General features: G+C 43.8%; 1 protein-coding gene across 29 annotated transcripts in view; it reads left to right on the top strand.

Annotated features, from left to right (window-relative positions):
* SH3TC2 (SH3 domain and tetratricopeptide repeats 2) overlaps positions 1 to 22,003 on the top strand; it is a 172,123-nt gene that overhangs the window by 80,153 nt on the left and 69,967 nt on the right. For 9 of the 29 annotated variants that reach the window (XR_012505683.1, XR_012505692.1, XR_012505694.1 and 6 more), the window contains 7 exons: positions 3,062 to 3,212; positions 5,773 to 5,895; positions 7,119 to 7,269; positions 9,066 to 9,262; positions 10,183 to 10,374; positions 13,360 to 20,847; positions 21,311 to 21,433. Coding sequence is in view for 8 of the 29 variants with exons in the window: in XM_045517477.2 (XP_045373433.1) it covers positions 3,062 to 3,212; positions 5,773 to 5,895; positions 7,119 to 7,269; positions 9,066 to 9,262; positions 10,183 to 10,374 (814 nt within the window). In the remaining 21 variants the exon portion in view is untranslated. The other 20 variants (XR_006725274.2, XR_012505684.1, XR_012505689.1 and 17 more) reach the window with 20 other exon arrangements.

Here is a 22,003-nt window from a genome sequence, read left to right as displayed (position 1 = left end):
AATACCTTCTGAGTCTTGCTCTCTCTGTCTCCAGGGTGATAACTACAGAATCTGCTTTGATAAAGTTTTTCAGTCTCTCAGTGAGAGAGGTCTTTAGAGGGTCTTGCCTTCTGTTTCCAGGTGGCACAACACAGACTATACGATCGGCTGTCTACAGACTGAGCTCTAGAGCTGAACCAGGTGGGGTCCACGAAAACTTTGTGGCCCAATTGGATCGATTCAACAAATAACTTGCTGAGTACTTCCTATGGCCCAGACACTGCTAAAAGCTGTACAAATGAGATACAGTCCCTGAGCTCACAATGCTTGTCTTCTAGTTCAGGAAACAGACATTATGTACATAATCACCCAAGGTATCACATAAATGGTGCTCAGTGCCATAAAGGATGTACGTGTTATTTTTTGGAAAGAAAAAATGCCTTGTATGCAACAGGTCTTTACAAAACAATGATTCTTTGCATCTCAGTACAATAGGAGCCTAGAAGTCATTATTCCTGGCTTTTATTCTTATCTTGATCCTTCTAAATCCTATGGAACTGAAGGAGAAATGCTTCAACATTTGGTTTTCACTATAGCTGATACAACTAATCCGTAACATTTCTGGAATCCTAACCAAGGAAAGAATTTCCTTTGCTGACATGTTCTCATTTGGTCACAAGGCTAGGATATATATCACCACCTAGCTTTTGCAAATGAGGACACTTTGTTCAAGGCTTGAGGTAGCTTATGTGCTTCAAAACTTTGAGATTGTTAAAGTGGAGCAAAAGCCTTCACAAAGCTGATTTCTAGGACAGATACTGAGCACTGCTTGAGGGTGTGTGTGGGACTCTGGGGTCCGATTGTCAGGGTTAGATCCTGGTTTAAGCGGGGATTATTACCTGGTCCATGTCACTTACCCTTCAAAGCCTCATTTTTCCCATTTGTAAACAGAGATAATAATAGTACTGCTCCCTTAGTGCTCCTGTGATGATTAGAGAGGATTGTGTGTGTATAGCCCCTAGCACATGCTGTTACTGTCATTGTCATTATTACAGGACAAAACAGCAGAGAGCTTAACATGACGCTTTAGAAGTGTGCAATATGAACTTGGATAAGTTTAAAAAAAACTCACTGGGTTTCTTTATTTACAAAGTGGGCTAAGAATTCTCATTGGGTTTCTATGAGGATTAAATGAGAGAATATGTACTGAAACTTTATATCTCAACACCTGGCACAGGGTCAGCCCCTGGTGAGTGGCAGTTCTTATTATGGAAACAGCACAAGACCAGTTAGTTGAAGCTGGGATCTGGCCAGAGGTCAGGCATTGATCTAGGCAAGGCAGGGATCTGGAAAACCCCAGCAGGGGTTGGTAGGAGGAAGTCTGGGAATGTAGGTGCATTGTCATCACCTGGCCATGGGCTCATGGCTGATGTCCAGGCAGGAAGGAAGAAACAAAGACTCAACCATAGAGACTAAACCCTGGGAGCAGGACAAATGAGAAAAAGAGTAGACTGAGAGTTGGAGGAGAGGCAATACCATGGCAGGGCCCAGGTGTCGCTGGCCCAGAAATGTATGAGACTTGGGTTCAAGACTGAATCGATGCTGTTCCACCCGCTGTGCTCCTTTCTTCTTTGGTTTGGGAGCTTTGTCACACTTAGAGCCTGCAGCTGGTGGCTGGAGGACTCAGGGTGCTGGGCCATTCCAGGCCAAGCCAGTGGCTCATCTGGTGGGTGAAACAGTATAGCCACTGGTAGTGAGTGGCGATAAGAAAGAACCAAGGAAGCTGGAGACCACTTCCCAATTTTAGACCATAAGGCACTTGTGTTTTACTGGAGCTGTGGATCAGGTGAAGTCTTGGTGGAGGCCTTGGTCTTTGGAAAACCCATGCACATGGAGTCCTGAGAATGCTGTGTGAGCAGCTGGGTCTTTCTAAGTCCTGCCTTTCCCCGTGGGGTTTTTCCTGGAGAGGAATACTGACATCCTCTCTGTTCAGTCGTAGTGACCTCAGAGAGAAAATGTCCAGGATCCAATGCCTGCTCTGTGAGTTTACCCCTCTGTAATACCCCAAATCTTGCTCCTTGGGGACCTGGAGAAAATGACCATAGCCCAAGGGTCTCCCAGAACAGCAAATGGTAATAAAGAGAAACAGAGCAAGAAACAGGATCGGTGTGTAAAACCTTGTGCAAGCCACTTCCCATCTCTGGGACTGGTTTTGTCTATAAGATCAGGGGAGAGTCTCAACCCAAGCTGCACAATAGAGTCACAATAGTGACTAGTAAGGACCTTGACAAAATCCTGGTCCTTTAGCCACATCCCTAGAGTGTAGGCTAGCTTGTCATGTCCACACATTGGTGACTTTGCCTGTGTCTGCATTGTAAAGGGCTTCTGGATGATTCTAACTGCTGCTGGAATTGAGACTACTATCTAGATGGTGCTCAGTGCTCCTTCTTGTTCTAGAATTCTGAACCTGTGCAGCCTGCATTACCTATGCCTCCCTTCTTCATTAATCCTTGACGTGGGGGAAGAGTTTTCTACACAATTTCCAGAAAGTTAAAGAGTACTCCATTAAACACCAAAACTTTTGCCCTTCTTTGATTTTTCTCCTTCTGCAAACTTCACAATCTTTTTGACAATTTAGTTACCACTATGGTCATTCATTTGTACATTTATTCAATAAATATACATTTGGCATCCACTGTGTTAGGTGCTTATGAAAAAAATGTTGTAGTGTAGCTGAAAGATGAATGGACTGTGGGCCAGTAATAATAGCAGTGATAACTAACATTTAAACATTTATCAAGTGCTTACTCTATGGAGGGCACTCTTCTAAGGACTCTATCTCATTTGATCCTCACAATGATCCTCTGAGCCAGGTAGAGTTATATCCCATTGTACAGATAGGGAATTGAAGCACAGAGAGGTTCTGCACTCTCTCAAGGTCACACAGCTGGTTGAGACAGACCCAGGATTCATATCAGTCCCTGGTCTCCCTGTGTGATTTGAAACAATGTTTTTCCTCCTCTGCTGAGTGACTCAGGGCCCCTTTGAACCCTCACATTCTATGAACCCATGTTTCCCCCAGGTCCCTCAGGAGGTCCCTCACCTGCATCAAGGAGAGTCTGCGTATCTTCATCGACCTGGGGGAGAAAGACAAGGCCGCTGAGGCTTGGCTTGGGGCTGGGCGACTCCACTACCTCATGCAAGAAGATGAACTGGTGGAGCTGTACTTGCAGGTAGGCCTCCGGCAGAGCTCATCTGCTGACCTGGGCAGTGGGGGGAGGCAGCTTTACCCTCCGGAGGGCTCAGCTGGAACTAGGGAGACGTGGTGTCTTTGCCAGTCCTTGGAGGGACAGTCAACCCTGGGCTGCTCCCTGGACACGAGATGGAAACCAGGGCAGTCTGGCAGGCTGAACACAAGCGGCAGTGAACACACTCATACTCATACAGAGACTCACACAAGAGGCAGATCCCACGTGCATGTGTGAGCTCTCAAAGAACGTGGTGGGAGGCTTGCTCATCTCTCATGTCAGTTTTATCTCTCTTTCCAAAACTCGATACACATCTCGACTTCAGAGTTTTGCTGCAGTTTGAGGCAAGGTTGTTGTATGTTGGGTGTTAACATTGTTGTTCTTTTATGATTTTTTTTGCTTGCATACCTTTAATATCTGAGATATGGCATAGTGTAGTGATTAAGGGCATGGGCTTTGCAGAAAGAAAGGCCTGGAATCAAATCACAAGGCCATCGCTTATGAACTGTGTGACCGTAAGCTTGCTACATGAGCTCTCTGGGCTCAGTTTCTTCATGGGTGGAGCTACCTCTGGGAAAGATTAGGTGTAACATTTGCACAGTAAACACATATGCATCTATAAGCATTTACTAAGTGCTTGGGACCTAGTAAATGCTTAGTAAACAGTATTTCATCATCATCATCACTGCTGTTATGTGCACAATACTGACATTGTGATGGCATATAAGAAGATTTCTTCCGTCAAAAATATGCCTGTTATCTTTTCTCCTTCTTATTTCTCATTTTCTCCCCTTTTACTTACCCTTACTCTGTTACTTACACTCACACAAATTCACTTCCACCAAGACTTAAAAATGGTTGTATAACATTGATTGAAGGCTTACTATGCACAGGAGACTTTGTTGAGCACTTCGCATGCGTGATGTAGTTTAATCCTCACTAAAATGCGGCAGCAGTTTCTGCGAAATTCCCGTGTGACTGATGAGTCTCACTGAGGCTGAGGAGCTTGCCTGAAGTAATAGAGCTAGTGAATGGGGAAACCTGCACACCAGCGATGTGACTTAAAGCTTTCACTCGCAGACTGTATTCTGCCTTGGGATTTTAGAGCTGGAAGAATTATCAGAATGCAGACAATTCAGTCTTGCCTTTCACTCCCTGGCAGACGAGGTCCAGAGGGAGCTTTTGGGGTTTTTCACTGCTTGGGCAGAACTGTCTCCAGGATTCCAACTCACTATCTCTGTGTAACTGCATATGCAATAAAAATAACTGAGGGGTCTTGCGCCAGGGATTCACTGATCAGAACTAGTCCCCGCCCTCCAACTCTAGGCTGCCACCTGACTTGCGCTTCTGCACTCATTTCCACCAAGGTGAGCCGTTCTCTCCCTAAGGCTATTTGAGGTCCTGTACTGCTTCCTCATCACATTTTGTTTTGGTGTGATGTGAGGTAGCTTGCTTGAGTTATAAGGAGATCATAAGGGCCAGGAGAAGGGTAATGGGGTAAAGGACACTAGCACTTGTTTGCCACTAACTATTGATGTGAATTTGAAAGCTCCTTATTCTTTCTGAGCCTCAGTTTCTCCATCTGGAAAGTGTAGGTATTGAATGAGATCACTGTTTTCCAAACTTCAGTCATTTATACGTCAAGTTTATGGTTTTGCCATATTCAGATACCTCTGTGCCATTATTTTTTTTTGTATGATATTTCTATCTATTTATTTAATTTTTTAAAATTTAATAATAGTCATTTTACAGTGCTGTGTCAAATTCCAGTGTAGTGCACAATTCTTCAGTTATACGTGAACATACGTATATTCATTGTCATATTCTTTTTCGCTGTGAGCTACCATAAGATCTTGTATATATTTCCCTGTGTTATACAGTATAATCTTCTTTATCTATTCTACATTTTGAAATCCCAGTCTGTCCCTTCCCACCCTCCACCCCTTTGGCAACCACAAGTTTGTATTCTATGTCTGTGAGTCTGTTTCTGTTTTGTATTTATGTTCTTTTTTTTTAGATTCCACATATAAGCGATCTCATATGGTATTTTTCTTTCTCTTTCTGGCTTACTTCACTTAGAATGACATTCTCTGGGAACATCCATGTTGCTGCAAATGGCATTATGTTGTCAGTTTTTACGGCTGAATTTCTGTGCCATTATTTACTGATTTTTCTTTGACTCAACTTCACATCAACTTAGCTTTTTACACTAAACAATGCTATCTAAAATCAGAGGTTTGATTTATTATTAATCTTTTAAAAAAACACGTTAAAATAATACTTAACTATTAAAACCAAAGAAATTTATGTACTGCCAAAAATCATTTCTAGGGCCACCAAAGTAATCTCTCATGGCGTGATGGGGAAATGCTGAACTAGGGAATCTTGGAGGCTTCTTACCAGCCTTGAGTGTGGGAGACCATTTAGGGTTCAGGAGAGTTTAGCAGAGGGCTAAACCAGGAGATCAGGGTCTCATTCCTGCCGGTCCTGTAGACGTTCGATCATCCTTCTCTCCACCTGTGACAGCAGTCTCTGTCTCATCCAGGCAGCCATCCAGAAAGCGCTGAAGTCAGAGGAGCCCTCTCTGGCTCTCAAGCTCTACGAGGAGGCTGGTGATGTGTTCTTCAATGGGACCCGCCACAGGCATCGCGCGGTGGAGTACTACCGCGTAAGTCCCGGGTTGTAGTCCGTGGTATCCCAGCCAGGCCCTGGCACAAACGTGGGCAGGGCCACGTGGACTTCGGCCTGGGGTCCCTTCCCCTCTCTTACGGTATTTCTTTGTTGTCCCTTCCACATCCAGTGCCCACATGCTCTCCCTTTCTTCAGTCTAGCAGGCTCTCAAAGAAGGAGTCGATAAACTCTGTCATTCTCAAACTTGATAAACTATCCTTCCTGGGAGAACACACCGTAATAATTACATCTTTTAGGTGCATGGTACTTCACAGTTTGTAGCACACTTCTGTGTTGGCCAGAATGTTCCTCGGTACCATTGCTGGCATGGTGGGAGATGACTGGTCCATGGAAGAACACTTTTGCTTAAGGATTTATTAAAATATATTTTAAGAATTAAAAATGTATAATACCAGCTCAGCAAACCCATGATCTCACAGATATTATTGCAAAGAATGAGGCAAGATAATAAAAGACAGTTGATCTAAGAAATAATATTTGTTAAATAAATGTCCAAATGGTAAGCAGATATTTCAAAAATCATAATAGTTGTTCATCACTGAAGTTTGGGAAACCTCGTTATTTTATTTGATCCTTAAATTTCACTTATTCAGCTATTCATTCATTTGCTTGTTCAGTTGTTTATTCAGTCATCAAACATCCATCAAGCACCCAAAATGTGCCAGGCACTGAGCTTGGGATCAGAAGAACAAGAAACACAATCCTGACTGTTGAGGTGTCATGATCATATGTATTTTATAGATGAGAAAACCAAGACTCAGAGAGATGAAATGACCTACCCCTAATTCTATCATAATAAAAATAGTAGAAATGACTATTGGGCCCTCTCAGGCACTATGCACATACTCCGTGTGTGTACTTTGTACATTGGCACTATGGGTGCTAAGGGAGCACGTAACTGGAAGATAACTTCCCATGTGACCTTGGGGAAAGTCATCTTCTCTTTCCTGCTCTCAGTTTCAGGGGGCCTGATGACCTTTAGTTCTTCCACCTCTAAGGTCTGGGCAGAGCAGCTAAGAGCAAGGACCAGGAGAGTGGATTGAGCAAAGCCATGCGTGGAAATATCGCATCCCTCCCCCCTCATTTTAGTCACTGCCATCCCCCCTACTCCTGGCAGTAGGATATAATATAGCCTCCTAGAGTAATGTACGTACCAGTGATTCTCGGCTAGACTAAGGCTTCTTGTGACTCTGTTCTCAGGCTGGGGCTGTTCCCTTAGCAAGGAGGATGAAGGCAGTCAGAACTGAGCTTCGGATTTTCAACAAGCTGACGGAGCTGCAGATCAGCCTGGAAGGCTATGAGAAGGCTTTGGAATTTGCCACCTTGGCGGCCAGACTCAGCACCATTGCAGGTAGGTGGTCCTAACTGTCTAGTGTTTTGAATGGGAGGAGTGACGCTCCCCAAGGAGGGGCAACAAAGCCGGAACAGCATAGGTTCTGGAGCCAGACTCTGTGGGTTCAAATCCTGGATTCAACTGTTAGGGAGCCCCCAGTGAAGCAAACTGCTTAAAGCCTATAAACCTCACGTTTGTCATGGGCAAATCAGGATTACAAATGGTGCCCCCATCATGCAGTTGCTATGAAGACCGAATATAATCCAGGTAAAACCCTCAGCACAGTGCTTGGTACATAATAAGTCTTTGATAAGTGTTACTTGTGCACACTGATTATATTATATTTGGTATTATTCCCTCAGTACAGAGTAAATGGTATTTTAATACCATTTACTATCCTATGCACAGGCAATGCCCCATTACAAAAGCACTGTGCATTAACTTTTTAATTGGTTAATTATTAGTCAAGTGCACATTTTCCATATGGAATTGAAATGTAAATGAAGGTCAGATTACCAATGACCTAACTCATCAAGGAGCTGAAATAGCTTGCATTTACAACAAAAGCTAATGGGAAACAATATAAGTCCTTAAGACAGAAAAAAAAAAGGCAGAATAAAGAAAGATAAACTCATCTTGAATGTTGGTACTTGAGGAAAAGCAGGTTTGCTTAGAGGAGCCTTGATTAGATGTAGGGGCAAATGAAATCTTCTGTGATGATTCTGGAAGGGACTTCTGGGCATTCTCAAGGGCACGAGATGTGGATGGAACCAGACTTTATTGTGTCTAATTGTACTTCAGAGCTCTCTCTCTTCTCTTCCTACCTTTCCCTTTACTGTAGAAAACCTTATTTGAGTGGCTGTCTGCTGATCTCAGGAAGGCCTTGGGGGCCCAGGCAGCTCTCTCCGGAGTACTCTTTATCCTTCCCTGGATGGAAGCTGAAAGGAGGCTATATCCACCTTTTTATGCACTTCCCTGTGACTGGATTCTTCCATATCAGAGAGTTTTCTCTCCCTTGGATTTTCCGGTTTTAGTTTTGGCTTTTGGCCCTTTGAAGCTTAAAAGTGATATTTTTGGATTGCATCAAGCAGCCACCTTGCAAATACTCAAGAAACAAAATTGGAAGCCTTTGTTCTCTTTAAAAGGCTACTTTGTATTAAAGGAGTTAGTTATTGAAACAACAAACCCACCAAAAACCAAAACAACACGTTCTGGATTCATTAGACACCAGGGTTCTAAAGCATGAGTTAAAAGTGAGTAGCTTATCTGAGACCAGAAGCTGGTGAAGGGTCAGAGGGTGGCGACTCCTCATGGCAGTCGCGGAGAGCTCTCTGAAGAGAGACTTTCACGTGGAGAAGACATTTGTTACATGAAGTTACTCACTGTCGGGAATTCTTAGCTACTCTATCAAGCTAGTCTTGTCACCTGTCCCATCACAGGGATTTGGAAATAATTTTTCCCCAGAATCCTGAGTTACAGGGACATCTGCAATACGGAGAAAGTTTTCTTCAGGAATCATCCAGAAAACCTCGTCAACACACGTATTCCAATTAGCCACTCTCATAGATCCCTGTGTTTTCTTTTGCTGCACGTATCACAGGTGTGCTTTTACCTTTGTGGGATTATTTGAGGGATGTCTGTGTCCTGTGCGATAATAAGCCTCATGCAGGCAGGACCTCTTCTCCTTGGTTACTGTGTCCCAAGCTTAGTCCCTGATACCCTGGAGACCTCCAGGAGATTGTACAGAGTAAATGAGTGAACCAATGCTGTAAAGTGTCAGCTGCAGGCTATCTCTCTTAGTCTTCCTTTCCTAGGAGATCAGAGGCAGGAGCTGGTGGCCTTCCACCGTCTGGCTACTGTGTACCACTCGCTGCACATGTACGAGATGGCTGAGGACTGCTACCTGAAGACTCTGTCCCTCTGTCCACCCTGGCTGCAGAGTCCCAAGGAGGCCTTATACTACGCCAAGGTGTATTATCGTCTGGGCCGACTCACCTACCACCAGCTGAAGGTAAGAGCCAGGCTCCAGGTTCATCCAAGAGCTGCTGTCCACCTATATTCTTCCCTGACCCTGAGCCTTCAGGGTAGAGTAGAGAGGGACAGATGGGGAGTGTTGTCTCTTAGGGTGGGGAGTGGCTCTTCTGGGAACACAATAGCTCTTTCCACTTAGTCCCTTTGGAGACCTTGAGGAGGCTCCTGTCTCTGCTGAGAATACAGCTCCTAGCTCCTCTCCCTCCTTTCCCTGCTGTGATTTCTGTGGCCACTTCGTCTCTCATCCAGAAATTAATGCAACATTGTAAATTGACTACACTTTAATGAAAACAAAAATGAAAACAAACAAACAAACAACAAACATGCTTAAATAAAGAAGGTGATTTACTGGCTCAAGGAACTGGGAAGTTCAGATATAAATTTAATTTCAGATAATTTAATTTCTGGCTGCTAGTACTCAAATGTCATCATGAATTTCCCCACCTCTCTCTCTATCTCTTGGCTCTGTATGTTTCTACTTCTCTTGGTATGTTGGCCTCTTCCCTTCCAGATACTGGCAGGCTCAAGCCCACATCTAAAAGGGTGAGGGACCATTTTGTCTATTAGGTCACACTTGAAAGGCCCCGGGGACAGGTCAGCTTGAGTCATTTACACACTCCTGAAGCTCTGTGCCCAAGGTGATGCTGCTTCACGATTGTCTGAGCCTGGGTAAGGTGCCACCCTTGTGCCTGGGGAGGAGGGCCACCAGGGTTAGCAATGTCACAGAACTGCAGCAGAGTGGGCGAGGGGAGTTCCCCCAAGGAACCAGGAGAAGGGAGTGGGAAAGGATGTCGGGCAGACAAAATCCAGTGTTCTCAGAGTTCCCAGCACTACCTCCCAGCCTCTCCTGGAAATGTCGGCTAATGCTGTCTCTTCTCTGCCCCCATGCCACGGGGTTAGGATGCCCACGATGCCACTGAGTACTTCTGGCTGGCCCTGGCCGCAGCGATCCTTCTGGGTGACGAGGAGCTGGAGGACACCATTAGGACCAGGCTGAACAACGTCTGCCGGAGCCCCCTGTGGCACAGCAGCCCCTCTGGGCGCTCCTCGGAGAGGGCCCGGTGGCTGAGTGGAGGGGGCCTGGCTCTCTGAGTAAGGACAGCTAAACCATCTCTGACCAGCTGCCATGGCCAGAAGCTACCTCCCTGCCCTAGGCTCTTCGACACTAATCTGGGGGATCTGATTCATCACCTGGCCCGGCCTCTCGGCTCACAGTGGGAAGAACATAGTGCAAGGGGACAGGGCTCATTCTGGGCCCCACAAGGAGTGGATGGTGGAGCAGGGATTAGGAGTCCTGGCTTTGTGGGTAGAGCCTTTCCGGTAGACTGTGGCCCTTCCACAATACAGACCGTGAAATGCATTTTCTAGACACACAGTTCTAGAGGAAATGAGAATCCTTGCCCCTTAGAAAAGCTGTCCCCTTCCCTCAGTGGAGAAATCAGGCTCTGCACTAGAGAGAAGCAAGCAGATTGCACTTTGTTCCCTTCACTGACTTTTCTCAGGGAAAGACAACCCTCCCCTTGCCAGCAGAGAAACTGGTCATTTCTTTCTTCTCTCTCTCCAGCCGGAGGAGATGCCACTCCTGCTCATAGGGACTGGCAGGCAGGGATTCAATGCTCTTAGCTCAAAAGACACAGCCTCAGAATGGCCAGTTGGAAGGCATAGGGGGTGAGGTCTGATGCGGATTCACCATCTCCATCCTGCCCTGAGGCTCTGCCCTCCCATAACCTCCCAGACACCCTGAGGAAGCTTCCCAAGGGCCAAGGCTTAAAAACTGAGCACTAAGAAAATTATGACCTAAATTACATGTAAATAGTGTATATCATTAAATATTGCTCATTTATGTTTATTCACACATGTGTCTCCTTAATAATAGGGAGAGATGAGGTAGGAGACTTGAAGGTTAAATCCCAAGGGGTATTGATTCCAGGGCTGCTCCTGCACGAAACTTCTCTATTAGTTGTCTGTCACTGCATGACACACCCAGTGGCTTGAAACATTCATTATCCCACAGCTTCTGCAGGAAGGCAGGAATCCAAGTGTGAATTAATTGGGTCCTCTGGCTCAGGGTGGCTCACAGGGCTATGATCAAGGTGTCCGCTGCACCTGTAGTCTTCTCAAGCTTAACTAGGGAAGGATCCTTCCAGACTCACATTGCTATTGGCAGGAGTAACTTCTTTTCTTGCTGTTGGCCACAGGATGCCCACAGGCCCTTCCCTTTGGGCTTCTCCATAGGACAGCTCATGATATGGCAGCCTGCTTCATCAGAGTGAGAAGGACAGGGGTGAGAGCCAGGACAGAAAGTCAGTGTCTTCTCCTAACTAATCTCAGAAGTGACATCCAACTAGTTTTGCCTGTTTTATTCATTGTAAGTGAGTCGCTAGGTCTAGTCCACTCAAAAAGGGAGGGAATTACCAAGGGTGTGAATACCAGGAGGTGGGGAGTCACTGGGGGCTGTTTCAGAAGCTGCCTACCACAGTATCTGAATTCTTTGATAATGGAATCAGGAGTTCTCTGAAGCAGAATCTCTGGGCCCAGGAGCCCTAGCTTTACCCCACTCCCCAGGTGATTCTAAGGCTCACTAAAGCATGAGAAGCACTGTCCAGGGACCATGGTTCTCAGAGTATGCAAAGGGATCATCTGGGGAGCTTGCTGAGAATGAACCTTCTGGTTCTTACCCCAATAATTCAGTAGATCTAGGAGATGTCCTAGGAACATGCATCTTGAATGCACATCTCAAGTGAGCCTGATGGAGGTGGTTCACTTTTGCTCTAAAATACGGGAACATACAAGAATATCTGGCCATAGGGCTCACCACCTGACACCCAACAGCTTAGATTTTACTGTCAGGCCCTCTGCCTTACTTTCGAGCTGCTTGGGCCAACCAAATGGTTGGTGGTGGGGTGGAGTGGGAGGAGGGGGGTGAGTTGAGTCAGCATTGCATCTTCTACTCACCAAGGTTATGTACACATCAGTATATCTTATTTTCTCTTAGTAGCTTGTTGGTTGTCAAAACACCCTAGACTCTAGAGTATTATTCTCCAGGAAGGAAATGAAGTGACCTAGTTCACTACCAAGTAAGACAGATGTGGTATTGCTCTTACCACAAACCATAAAATCCCCAGGCGGGGAGGAATGTTGAAGATGAGTTTGACCTCCCATGCAGAGTCCTTTCAGCCTCATTCCAGGGAGACCAACAAGGGCACATGCATTCCAGAATGGTTGTGCATCTTGTATTTGAAGAAGGCTTGCTTGGCCCTGGGACCCATGCCATGAACCATTCCCCACTTGTCTCAGGTTACAGACCCTCTCCCTTTTCCCCACTGACCTATTACTCTCTCTGGCCAGATGCCAATTTCTGTCCCCCTGAGTATGGTTGCTATAACTGGTATGTGCCGGTGGGCAGAGAGTACAGAGGTTCATTACTGTACTACATGTAACTATTTTAACGTTGCATTAAGGTTTTTCTTCTTTCCAGCAGCTGTGTCTCACCATTGGCTCACATTGAGCTTATGATCAGTTGAGACCTCTTCTCACATGAATCTGTTTGATTGGATCTTTCTCAATTGTTACAAATATACATACACACATAAGTACATATATATATATATATGTGTGTGTGTATGTATTTAGGTGAAGGGCATAATAACTATCCATTTTAGATTTCACTGGGAAATTTGGTAAAATTTTCTGATACTGTGCACTTTGGTTTACCTATAAATCTGGTAAATTTGCCTTTAACCAGGTCAGTTATAAAAATGTTTAGCACATCTCCAAAGACAAGGATAAAACTATTTTTTTAAATGAGAAAAACATTGTTCTGTATCATTGCAGTGAATACATCCTGTATGCAAATTACTCTGCTGAAATAGTCTTTAAACGTGTCTGAAAATCCGATTTAAAAAATGTGGTAACTATATCCCCTGGAATCATGCTGATGCTGCGTTTCATGATCCACAGAGAGTGAGTGAAATGGTGTTTGGATGTGGTCTCTGTTTAAGCAGGTTTTGTTATATGTATATAGCAGCCAAAGATGAATCACTTACCCTCTTTATCCTAATCCTCCCCCACATTTAGTGGTCTGCCTGGCTCCTGGCTCCTTGCATCTAATCTAAATAAAGAACTAAGAAGGACTTACAACACTGTGGAAAACCCTGTAACATGTTTTCTCAGCTTTCAGGTATATTACTTCCTTATCCAACCGTGTTAATGCTTTGAAACCTAATATTGCTTTTATCCTTTTCTTATTTGCTCTTTCATAATTTTAAGATGTCTTTGTATTGTGTCTGTATGTGTGTGTGTGTTTGCTTGTGCTTTGTTAAGCAAAATGTAACTCATTTGACAAGTTTATCTGGGGAAGGAGGTATAAAGAGGTAGAGAGTTTCGGAAATAGAGGGAGAAACAATTCACCACGGGGTGAAGAGACCTGGATTTTAGTCTAAAATTTGACATTAAATTGCAATATGACTTTGGGCAAGTCACTTAACCTCTGTACACTTCACATGTCTGATCTCTAATATAGAAAGTGTGACTTCCTCTGGGTTCCTTTTCAGCAATGTTATTTCCATGCCGTATGAGCAGGAAGAGAGACTTGTATCTGGGAGATGAAATCATTTATTTTTATGGCCCAATTTTATTCTCTTGTTTTTACAGGTGAGTAAACTTAGAAGCAGAAAATTAAATTTTCTCCTAACCACAAAGGTAGTTGTGATAAAGATTGCAGTACCCTGGATCTCATGACTCATAGACTTAGCTGCAGAAATGTAATTCATTCAGGGTGACTTTCACAGTTGTATGCATGTGTGCATGCATGTGTATATGTGTGCATGCATGGATGTGTGCATGTATGCACGTGCCATGCACACATGCATTTATCACCATATGTGACACCTGAACAGCCACTTACCAGTTTTTTTCTAAAGGGATTTACTTCCTTTACTCATACAAAATTAATTTTATAAAGGATGACTGGTCCATGTAGAAAAAAAGACTTTTATTGCTTTCTATAAACTGAATTTCATAAATAAAAATAAATACAGTGGAAACAAAACAATGTACTAAATTCAAGCTAGATCCTTTTGCTTATGCCAAGCGCCCAGCCTAGGCTTGATCTGGCATTATTTGAAAATAAAGAGATTAACAACTGGCAGGGAGTGTTGAAGACAGACTAATACTGTTGTTCTTGAGCAATCAGGGAAACAGAGCAAGCCGCCTGAACGACAGACCTCCTCACAATGAGAGTCAGTGCTGTTCAGTGCCAAGTCTGGGCACACTCTTCCCACTTCAGGTAAGTGGGGACTCAGTTGTATAAGAGGGAAGGGACAGATATAAATATAATCCAGGATGGGAAGCATTGTGAGGGGAGCTAATTACGGAGTGTAGTGAGAACTCAGGGGACATAACCCAGGCACAGGAGCGAGGACATTAGGTTGGGCTCCCTGGAGGAAGTGACATTTAAACTGAATCCTGAGAGAGAGAGAGATCTGCTTAATTCTAATGGCAGCCTAGGGGATTGACAGACAAGGAATGTGTCAAGAGGGCCTGGTGTTTTCTGACAACCGCAGTGAGTTGAACAAAGCTGGAGCAGAGTCAGGGAGGGAGGGAAGGGAAGTGAGAGAAAACGCTGGAGAGAGGAGCTGGAAACAGACACTGAGGGTAAGGGGGTGCCTTGAAAAGGTTATAAGCAGGAGGGAGAGGCAGGGTCAGATCTGTGCTTTGGAAAGATGAATCTGGAAGCAGCATGAAATTGGATTACAGGGCAGCAGGAGGGAAGGTGGGAGACCCATTAGGACGTGGCTATTGCAACAATACACTCCAGCTTTTATTTAAATTTCACCAGTTTTCCCAGTAAAGTCCTTCTTTTTTTTTGAGCCAAGATCCCAGAGTACCACATTGCATTTAGCTGTCATATTTCCCTAGACATCTCTGGTCTGTGATAGTTTCTCAGTCTTTCCTTGTTTTTCATGATCTTGACTTCCTTCCCTTTTGATAGTTGCCCCCATTGAGATGTGTGGACAGGGAAAGGAAGGAAGAATAAATTCAAGGATATGAGCTCTATACTCACCAGGCAGCAGTTCCTGGTGGGTGCAAAGGAGTCAGGCATACAGGTTAGCATCTGTCTCAGTAGCTGTGTGACCTTCAGCAAGTTAATTAACTTCTCTGAGCCCAGTGTTGTCAGGATTATATCAGACAACACATGTAAAAGTTCTGAGCACACCCAGTGCCTGGCACATAATGTGAATGCTAGATGATCTGATAGATTTGTTTACTTTCTTTGTTTCATAGATGAGAAAATGGCTGAGGCACATCTATCTTTGGGGACAGATCTTTACCCAAAGAAGAAAGAAACTTGATTCAAGACTCAAAACAAATGAGTCTGTTTTTAAAGTGAATTAATTAAATGGTTTATGTTCTAAAGAATGCCTACTATGACCCCACCCTTTATTTATTTTAAAGTTAAGATTTAATCTTAACTCTTTTTCATACTAAGTTTTATTTACCACTTTGCAATTCAGTCACATTTTGTTTCTTTCTTGGTGTAAGCCTTGAAGTTCAAAAGCGCAACCAGACTTAGCAGTTGCTGGGAATGCTGGTCCTGCATTCAAGGACACCTGGGTCTGAAGCTGGGTGAGTGACTGGGCAAGTTACTCTACACTCTTCAGCCTCAGTTTTGACTCTTCTTGGAGTTTTACTTGAGACCTCAAGTGTGGATGACTAGGTATAAGCCCTCAATTCATGGTAGCTCTCATACTGAAGCAGAACTAAGTGGAGTCTTAGGAAGCATATCTGGTTCTGGGCTCCACGTACAAAGACAGGGATGTGTGTTAGGGGTGCAGTTCTCTTGGGGCTTTTACCTCTTGGTAAGACCTCTTAGTGAGGCCTACCTCTTGGATGGGACAGCATATATTTTTTCCAGTCTGCACCCTTCTGCTCCCCCAACCCTAGTCAGTTATTTCAGAACTCAGGTGTGTTAGAGGATGGAGGCTGCTGGCAGTCCAAGCTCTGAGAACATGCAGTCAATTCACCTTCCTCTAAGGGGTATAGTCTGTCCAGAGAAGCAGGGACAGATGGCTGCTAGAGGCTGGGGAGGCTCTGCCCAGCTGTGACATGTGATGGGCCAGAGGTGGGGCCATGTGTGGCTGAGGCTCAGTCACAGGGCCACTCAGCTCAGTTTCCCAGGAGACTGCAAGGGAAGGACACTGTGCTTTCAAAATTATTTCAAAAGTGAGAACTCCAGCTCCCACTTCTAGTGCTGCCTTGGACTCACTGCCCAGGGCATCACAATAGCTCAAGGGGTGCATTCCCCCAGGTGAGCTTGTAGACAGGGTACAGGGAGAATGGCTGCAGTTACATGGGTAAGAAGCAAGGCTTCTGCCACTCTATGGCAGAAATCAAGAGCTCCAGCAGGGGGCAGTAAAGCCTCTCCTAAATAGCAGATAATTACCAAAGGATGTATTTAAGAGCTCTGGGTCAGCCTACAGCAGTGGCTTTCAATTTTTTTTTTTTCTTCCTGTGACACACAATAAGGGTTACATTTTATGTTGTATCCAGTATGCATATGCACACACACACACACACATAAACGTATACGTATGTTTGACAAAATACCACGTAGTGCTTACGACATGAAACGCACTTTGAACCGTTCTATTCCATCCTATTCATTATTAAAAACATTCTATTCTAATTTATAAACATCCAGCCTATGACCTACTAAATTGATTTCCAGATTCACTAACCTGCAGTTTGAAAAGTGCTGGCCTTGGAGGGGCTCTCTGAAAAGGCACAGGAGGGCTCTGGCCTTTGTTCTTTCTTATATATCATTTGATGGACAATTTTATTGAAACCAGAGAATGTATACCTATCAAAATGAAAATAATGGTTGACATTTTTGAATGAATATTACATATGAGGCTCTGTGAAAGATCTTTCTGAGAACTCTCTCATGTAATCCAATAATGTTTCGAGGAAGATACTATTATTGTTATCTCCACTGAGGTTCAGCAAGTGGACGTGGCTTATGTCCACAGTTAGTAAGTGGCTGAAGCGAGATTTGAACTCATGTCTTCCTGATGCTGGAAGTAGACTGTGAAGCCATTACGTGATTTTGTGGGACTGTGTCAGGTGACACATCTCTGGGACAGGTACCATCACTAATGTGGTCATGAATAGAAGCAGGTTAAAACTTGTTTTAGCAGCCTGAAATATTAGGCTGAAATCAATGTGGAGGTTCTGGCAGGTCAAAAACTTAATTATTCTAGAACAGAATTGGAGAGAACTGATTTTTCTAGGAGGTCTTGAGAAAAATATGGAGGTTATCACTGACCACAGTCAGATGACAGTCTAGAAGATAGGATAAATCATCTTTCCCAAATGGAAAACGAAAGGAGGAATAGAAAGTTTATAATGGCAAAGTGGTGATAGGCCAAAGCAAACTACAAATTAGATTTTAAAGTTTCCAGGGGGAGCACAGGGTGAATTTGCAGGAGATCTATCCCTAAACTGATAGCAGAAGACTGCGGACACCTGAGGCAGCCAGGTGGATGGCGCCCTGTGGGTCTCAGTCATCATGGTACCTGTGGCTTGAATGGCAGCAGCAGAAAGGACATCACAGATGTGAGAGAATTACCTACTTTTGATATCCTGGGGAAGCTGGTGGGGATACCATCTTCCTCCAAATGTGTCTTGTGAAACAAACAGGCAGGGAGAAGCCCATGCTCATGTTGAGATGTTTGAATTCTTACGCATAAACAGTGTTAGAAACAGGTGTTTTTGTTTTTGTTTTTTTTTTTGTAAACTGATTCACAATATTTAAGAATGCTTATCTATTCTCTTAACCTATTTTATTTTATTTGGAATTGCAAATTTGTACCTACTGCAAATTCTATGGAAATAATTTTTAAAATAGGCAATCTCTTCTATTTCTAACCTTTGTTTCTAACCTTTCAGATCTAGAGTATGATATTTAAACATGATGTATATGACTCTCAACTACTTTACCTTTCTGGCCTGAGCCAAATGTTATGTGTGAAGTTGACATTTTTGTTCTTGAACTTTCTTGTAAGCTGAGAACTTTGTTGTTTGTTCATCTGGGGAAATATTGGACATCTGCTTCATAGAGATGCTCATAGGAACATCCCTGACGTCTCTGCGCATTGTCCCAGACAGCAGTGACACCAGCTACATCTGCTTTCCTCCCCAGGGCGCTGCCAAGGGCCAGGCTGAAGTAACAGCTGCATGGTAACCCCAGTGACCAAACAGATACTTATTCATGAAACAAACAAAACGGACTTCTGTCTGTCCTAGAACATGTAGCTTTGGGACTCTAGTGGGTGGAGGGAAGGATAGCCAAACAGAAGGATGACGTGGAGGGTATGCAATTTTGGTTGTTTAAAGTCCTAAGGGATTATGACAGTCTGACCCTCTCCCAAGTCCTGTAGCATTCTTTTCTTTCCTGTTATATAAAGTTTGTCTTTCTCTCTATTTCTTCTTGTATCCTTAGATTAGGTTCTTCCTCTTACATGTGCTTGTAGATCCCTGTATTTTTCCTTCCGGGCACTTATCACAGTTTGTAATTATACTGTCTGTGTGGCTTTAAAAAAAATTCCCGTGCACCACCTAGATCGGAAGCTTCTTAAGAGTGGAGACCTTGTCTGGTCACTTACCTTCCTATTTCCTGAGTTGTTACCAATATCTGACACATGGTAGACTCTCAGTAAAGGTTTGGTGAATGGGTTAATAAAAATGAATGAATGAAACTTTGGATTCAGGTCGTGGCCCCTTCATATCATTTATGAGGGGGAGAAAGTATTAAAACCACAATCTACCTGCTTTTTGCTCATGAGTAACATAGGGGATTAGGTGATAGGGTAAGAGTATTGAGAATAATAAGCATAATTTTCATTTGTTTAGAATGAATTGCTGTAGATGTGCTGACCTCTTCCCAGCTTTCAGAGAGGAAGCAGTTATGACTAGGGATAATCATGGTCTTTAACTGAGCCCCTGCCCTCTTTACTAGGCACTGTGCTTAGTAATTCACCTGCAGTATATGACTGGATCCTCCAAATTACCCTACAAAGAAGGTGTTATTTTCCCTACTTTCCAGATGAAGGAATCAGGGCTCAGAGTAGTTAAGACACTGATAGAGATGCAAAACCAGTTCTGTCTGACCTGAAAATCAGTGCTTTTAATAACTATGTAATTCTGGTTTCACATTTCCTCTTTAGAACTTAGGATCTTGAAGGGAATGATTTGCCCTGTGAACATTTGATGGTCACCCTTTGTCTTAAGGAGGGGAATGACCAGAAAAGCTCGGAGCAAGAAACCTTATTTGTACCAGCAGTCATCTACCAAGCATCACAGGAAATCCCTTCAGGGCTGAAGGTTCTGTGGGAGAAAGGGCACTAGGGTCAGGGGACACCTTTAGGATATTTTGTGTTCTAACTGGGAAGAGATTGTTTCAGACTCACAAATCATAAATTGGGGGTGTGGTGAGATGCAGGACGGAAGACCTAGTCTCTGCCTTTGAGTATCTGTTGGTCTTTTGGGAGGGGAGTGGATACCCACGTGCGAAGCTCTAGGAGGGAAAGTCTGAGTCAGAGGGTAGCTCCTGTGGGACAGTGGAAACAAAGATGTATCCATCCATCCATCTATCCAACCAACCAATATCAAACACCTCACACTCCAGTGAGCAAGGTCGTCACAGTCCATGAATCATGAAGCCATGGGCTCCTGGGTGGACCAGGGTCCCCGGGTGAACCTCTCCATCATTCTCACCATCAGAGCTGAGATTTGAGCACTTAAACTCCAGATATTGTGCTTCAGGTGTGCTTCCATTATATCACTGGCTCCTCTTACGCAGTCTCACCCCACCCAGGAAGTAACTGTGTACTGTAATTGTTCAAATAGGACACATGAGAGAACAGGTCTAGGGAGGTTAAATGAGAGGTTAGCTTACCCAAAGTCCTGCAGGTGCAAAGTGGCAGAGTGAGGAGACCAGTCTAAGCCTAGTCCGTATTACGAGTACTGAGTCGGGATACAAATCTAAGCCTCATCCATACCGCAGTTATTTCATAAAACTGAAGCTAGACGTTTGCTAAATGTCATGGAGCTTCAGATGGATTGATCTTATTTCACCCGAACATCCTACCCAGAATGAATTGTGGTACCATTGGAAAACTGCACTGTTTTATCAAAGGTAGGACCTCAGAGAAGTTTTTAAAGCTCTTGGTAAAGTTAGGGTGATAACAGTATTTCTCTTGCAGGGTTCTTGTAGAGATTAAATGAGTTAATATACGTAAAGTGCTTAGACTGGTACCTGGTACATGTTGTGTAAGTGGTGGCTGTGATTGCTGTGGTTCTATTGACAGGCATTTGAGAAGAGTGTTTTATGTGAAGAAGATAATGAATTCAGCTCGGAACATGTGGCGTGCTTATATTTTGCATCCAACTGGATGTGAAACCAGTTTAATGTCCATACTGTCCACTTGACGTTATAGGCCATGAGGTCAGAGATTGGGTCACCCCTGTACCCACAGCATGAGGATAGTGCCTGACCCACACCAGGTATTCAATATTGATTTATTGGATAAATGAATGAATGAATGAATGCATGGTAGGCACTGTTTAGGGTATAAATTATACATGGATAAAATGGTGAAATAAATATGTCCCCTGAAGGACACCAGCAGATATGAAATAGAGAGGTATGAGAGTGAGTGTGGTCTTCCTGCAGAGACTCCAAATAATGTATGGCCCCCAGGGAGAAGAGGGGTTGTTCTTTTTCCAGTTCTTACATTTCAGGGCCCTGAGATGTCCTAGGCCAGGGAGTCACAGTGTCCTGGAGTTCTCTGCCAGCTAAACTATGTTGCCAGTCCCCTTTACAAGAAAGGACCTTTCTTCCTGTCCTTTGGCTTCAAACTGGGGTCAAAAGCCTTAGGCTGATGTGAAAATAAATAAAGACCCTGAGCAGACAAAGGCCATTCTGCTGCCAGCCCTCACTATAAACACTGCCCTTCCTTTCCTCTAGTCTGGAGCTTCCAGGTACTTCCCTGGGCCCATCATGACCTCACTTGGCCTAACGGCCTCGTGGTTGCAGCAGATCCTGGTGGTCTTGTGGGATGAGAAGGGGGGCTTCTGAGATAAATCAGAGGTAAGTGACAGCCGACTTTCTGAAAAAGAAAATGTGCGTGTGTGTATGCATACTAAAGGTTGTCATACATCTTGCTTTTATAAAGGATGTATGGCACACAATTTACAAATAGCAATAAAATATCAATGATTGTACTGTAAATTTCATATAACCAATTGATTCCCAGACAATACATTCAGTGATTTATGTGGAACCTTTGTATCTAGAGCCAACCATGGTTGCAGTTGGATAACAAGATTAGTTTTGACACGAATACTCATTGATATTTTCATTAACAAGTAAGACAAAAGTGAAATAACAAAGAGGTTGGAAATCACTCATTTGTCAACAGTATGAGTGGCTTTTTTTTTTTTTCTGAGTTCAAAAGACTGTTGCCTCATTTTTTGTGCTTATTACCATGGAACAGCTGTAGACTTAACAGACACGGTTTTAAGTATAATATACATTATTAGCATCACTTTCTTAACTCTAGACAATCAGCAAAGCTGTAAGTGAGGTCTTGGTTTGTAGCATTTGCAAATTTCTGTCATATAAATACTCCAGCCTTGCTGATTTCAGGCTGCTAATGTG

Source organism: Camelus bactrianus, chromosome 3 (genome assembly GCF_048773025.1).
Source record: "Camelus bactrianus isolate YW-2024 breed Bactrian camel chromosome 3, ASM4877302v1, whole genome shotgun sequence".
Classification (NCBI taxonomy): Eukaryota; Metazoa; Chordata; class Mammalia; order Artiodactyla; family Camelidae; genus Camelus; species Camelus bactrianus.
Note: the sequence above shows the minus strand (reverse complement) of the source record. Positions and strands in the feature narration are given on the sequence as shown.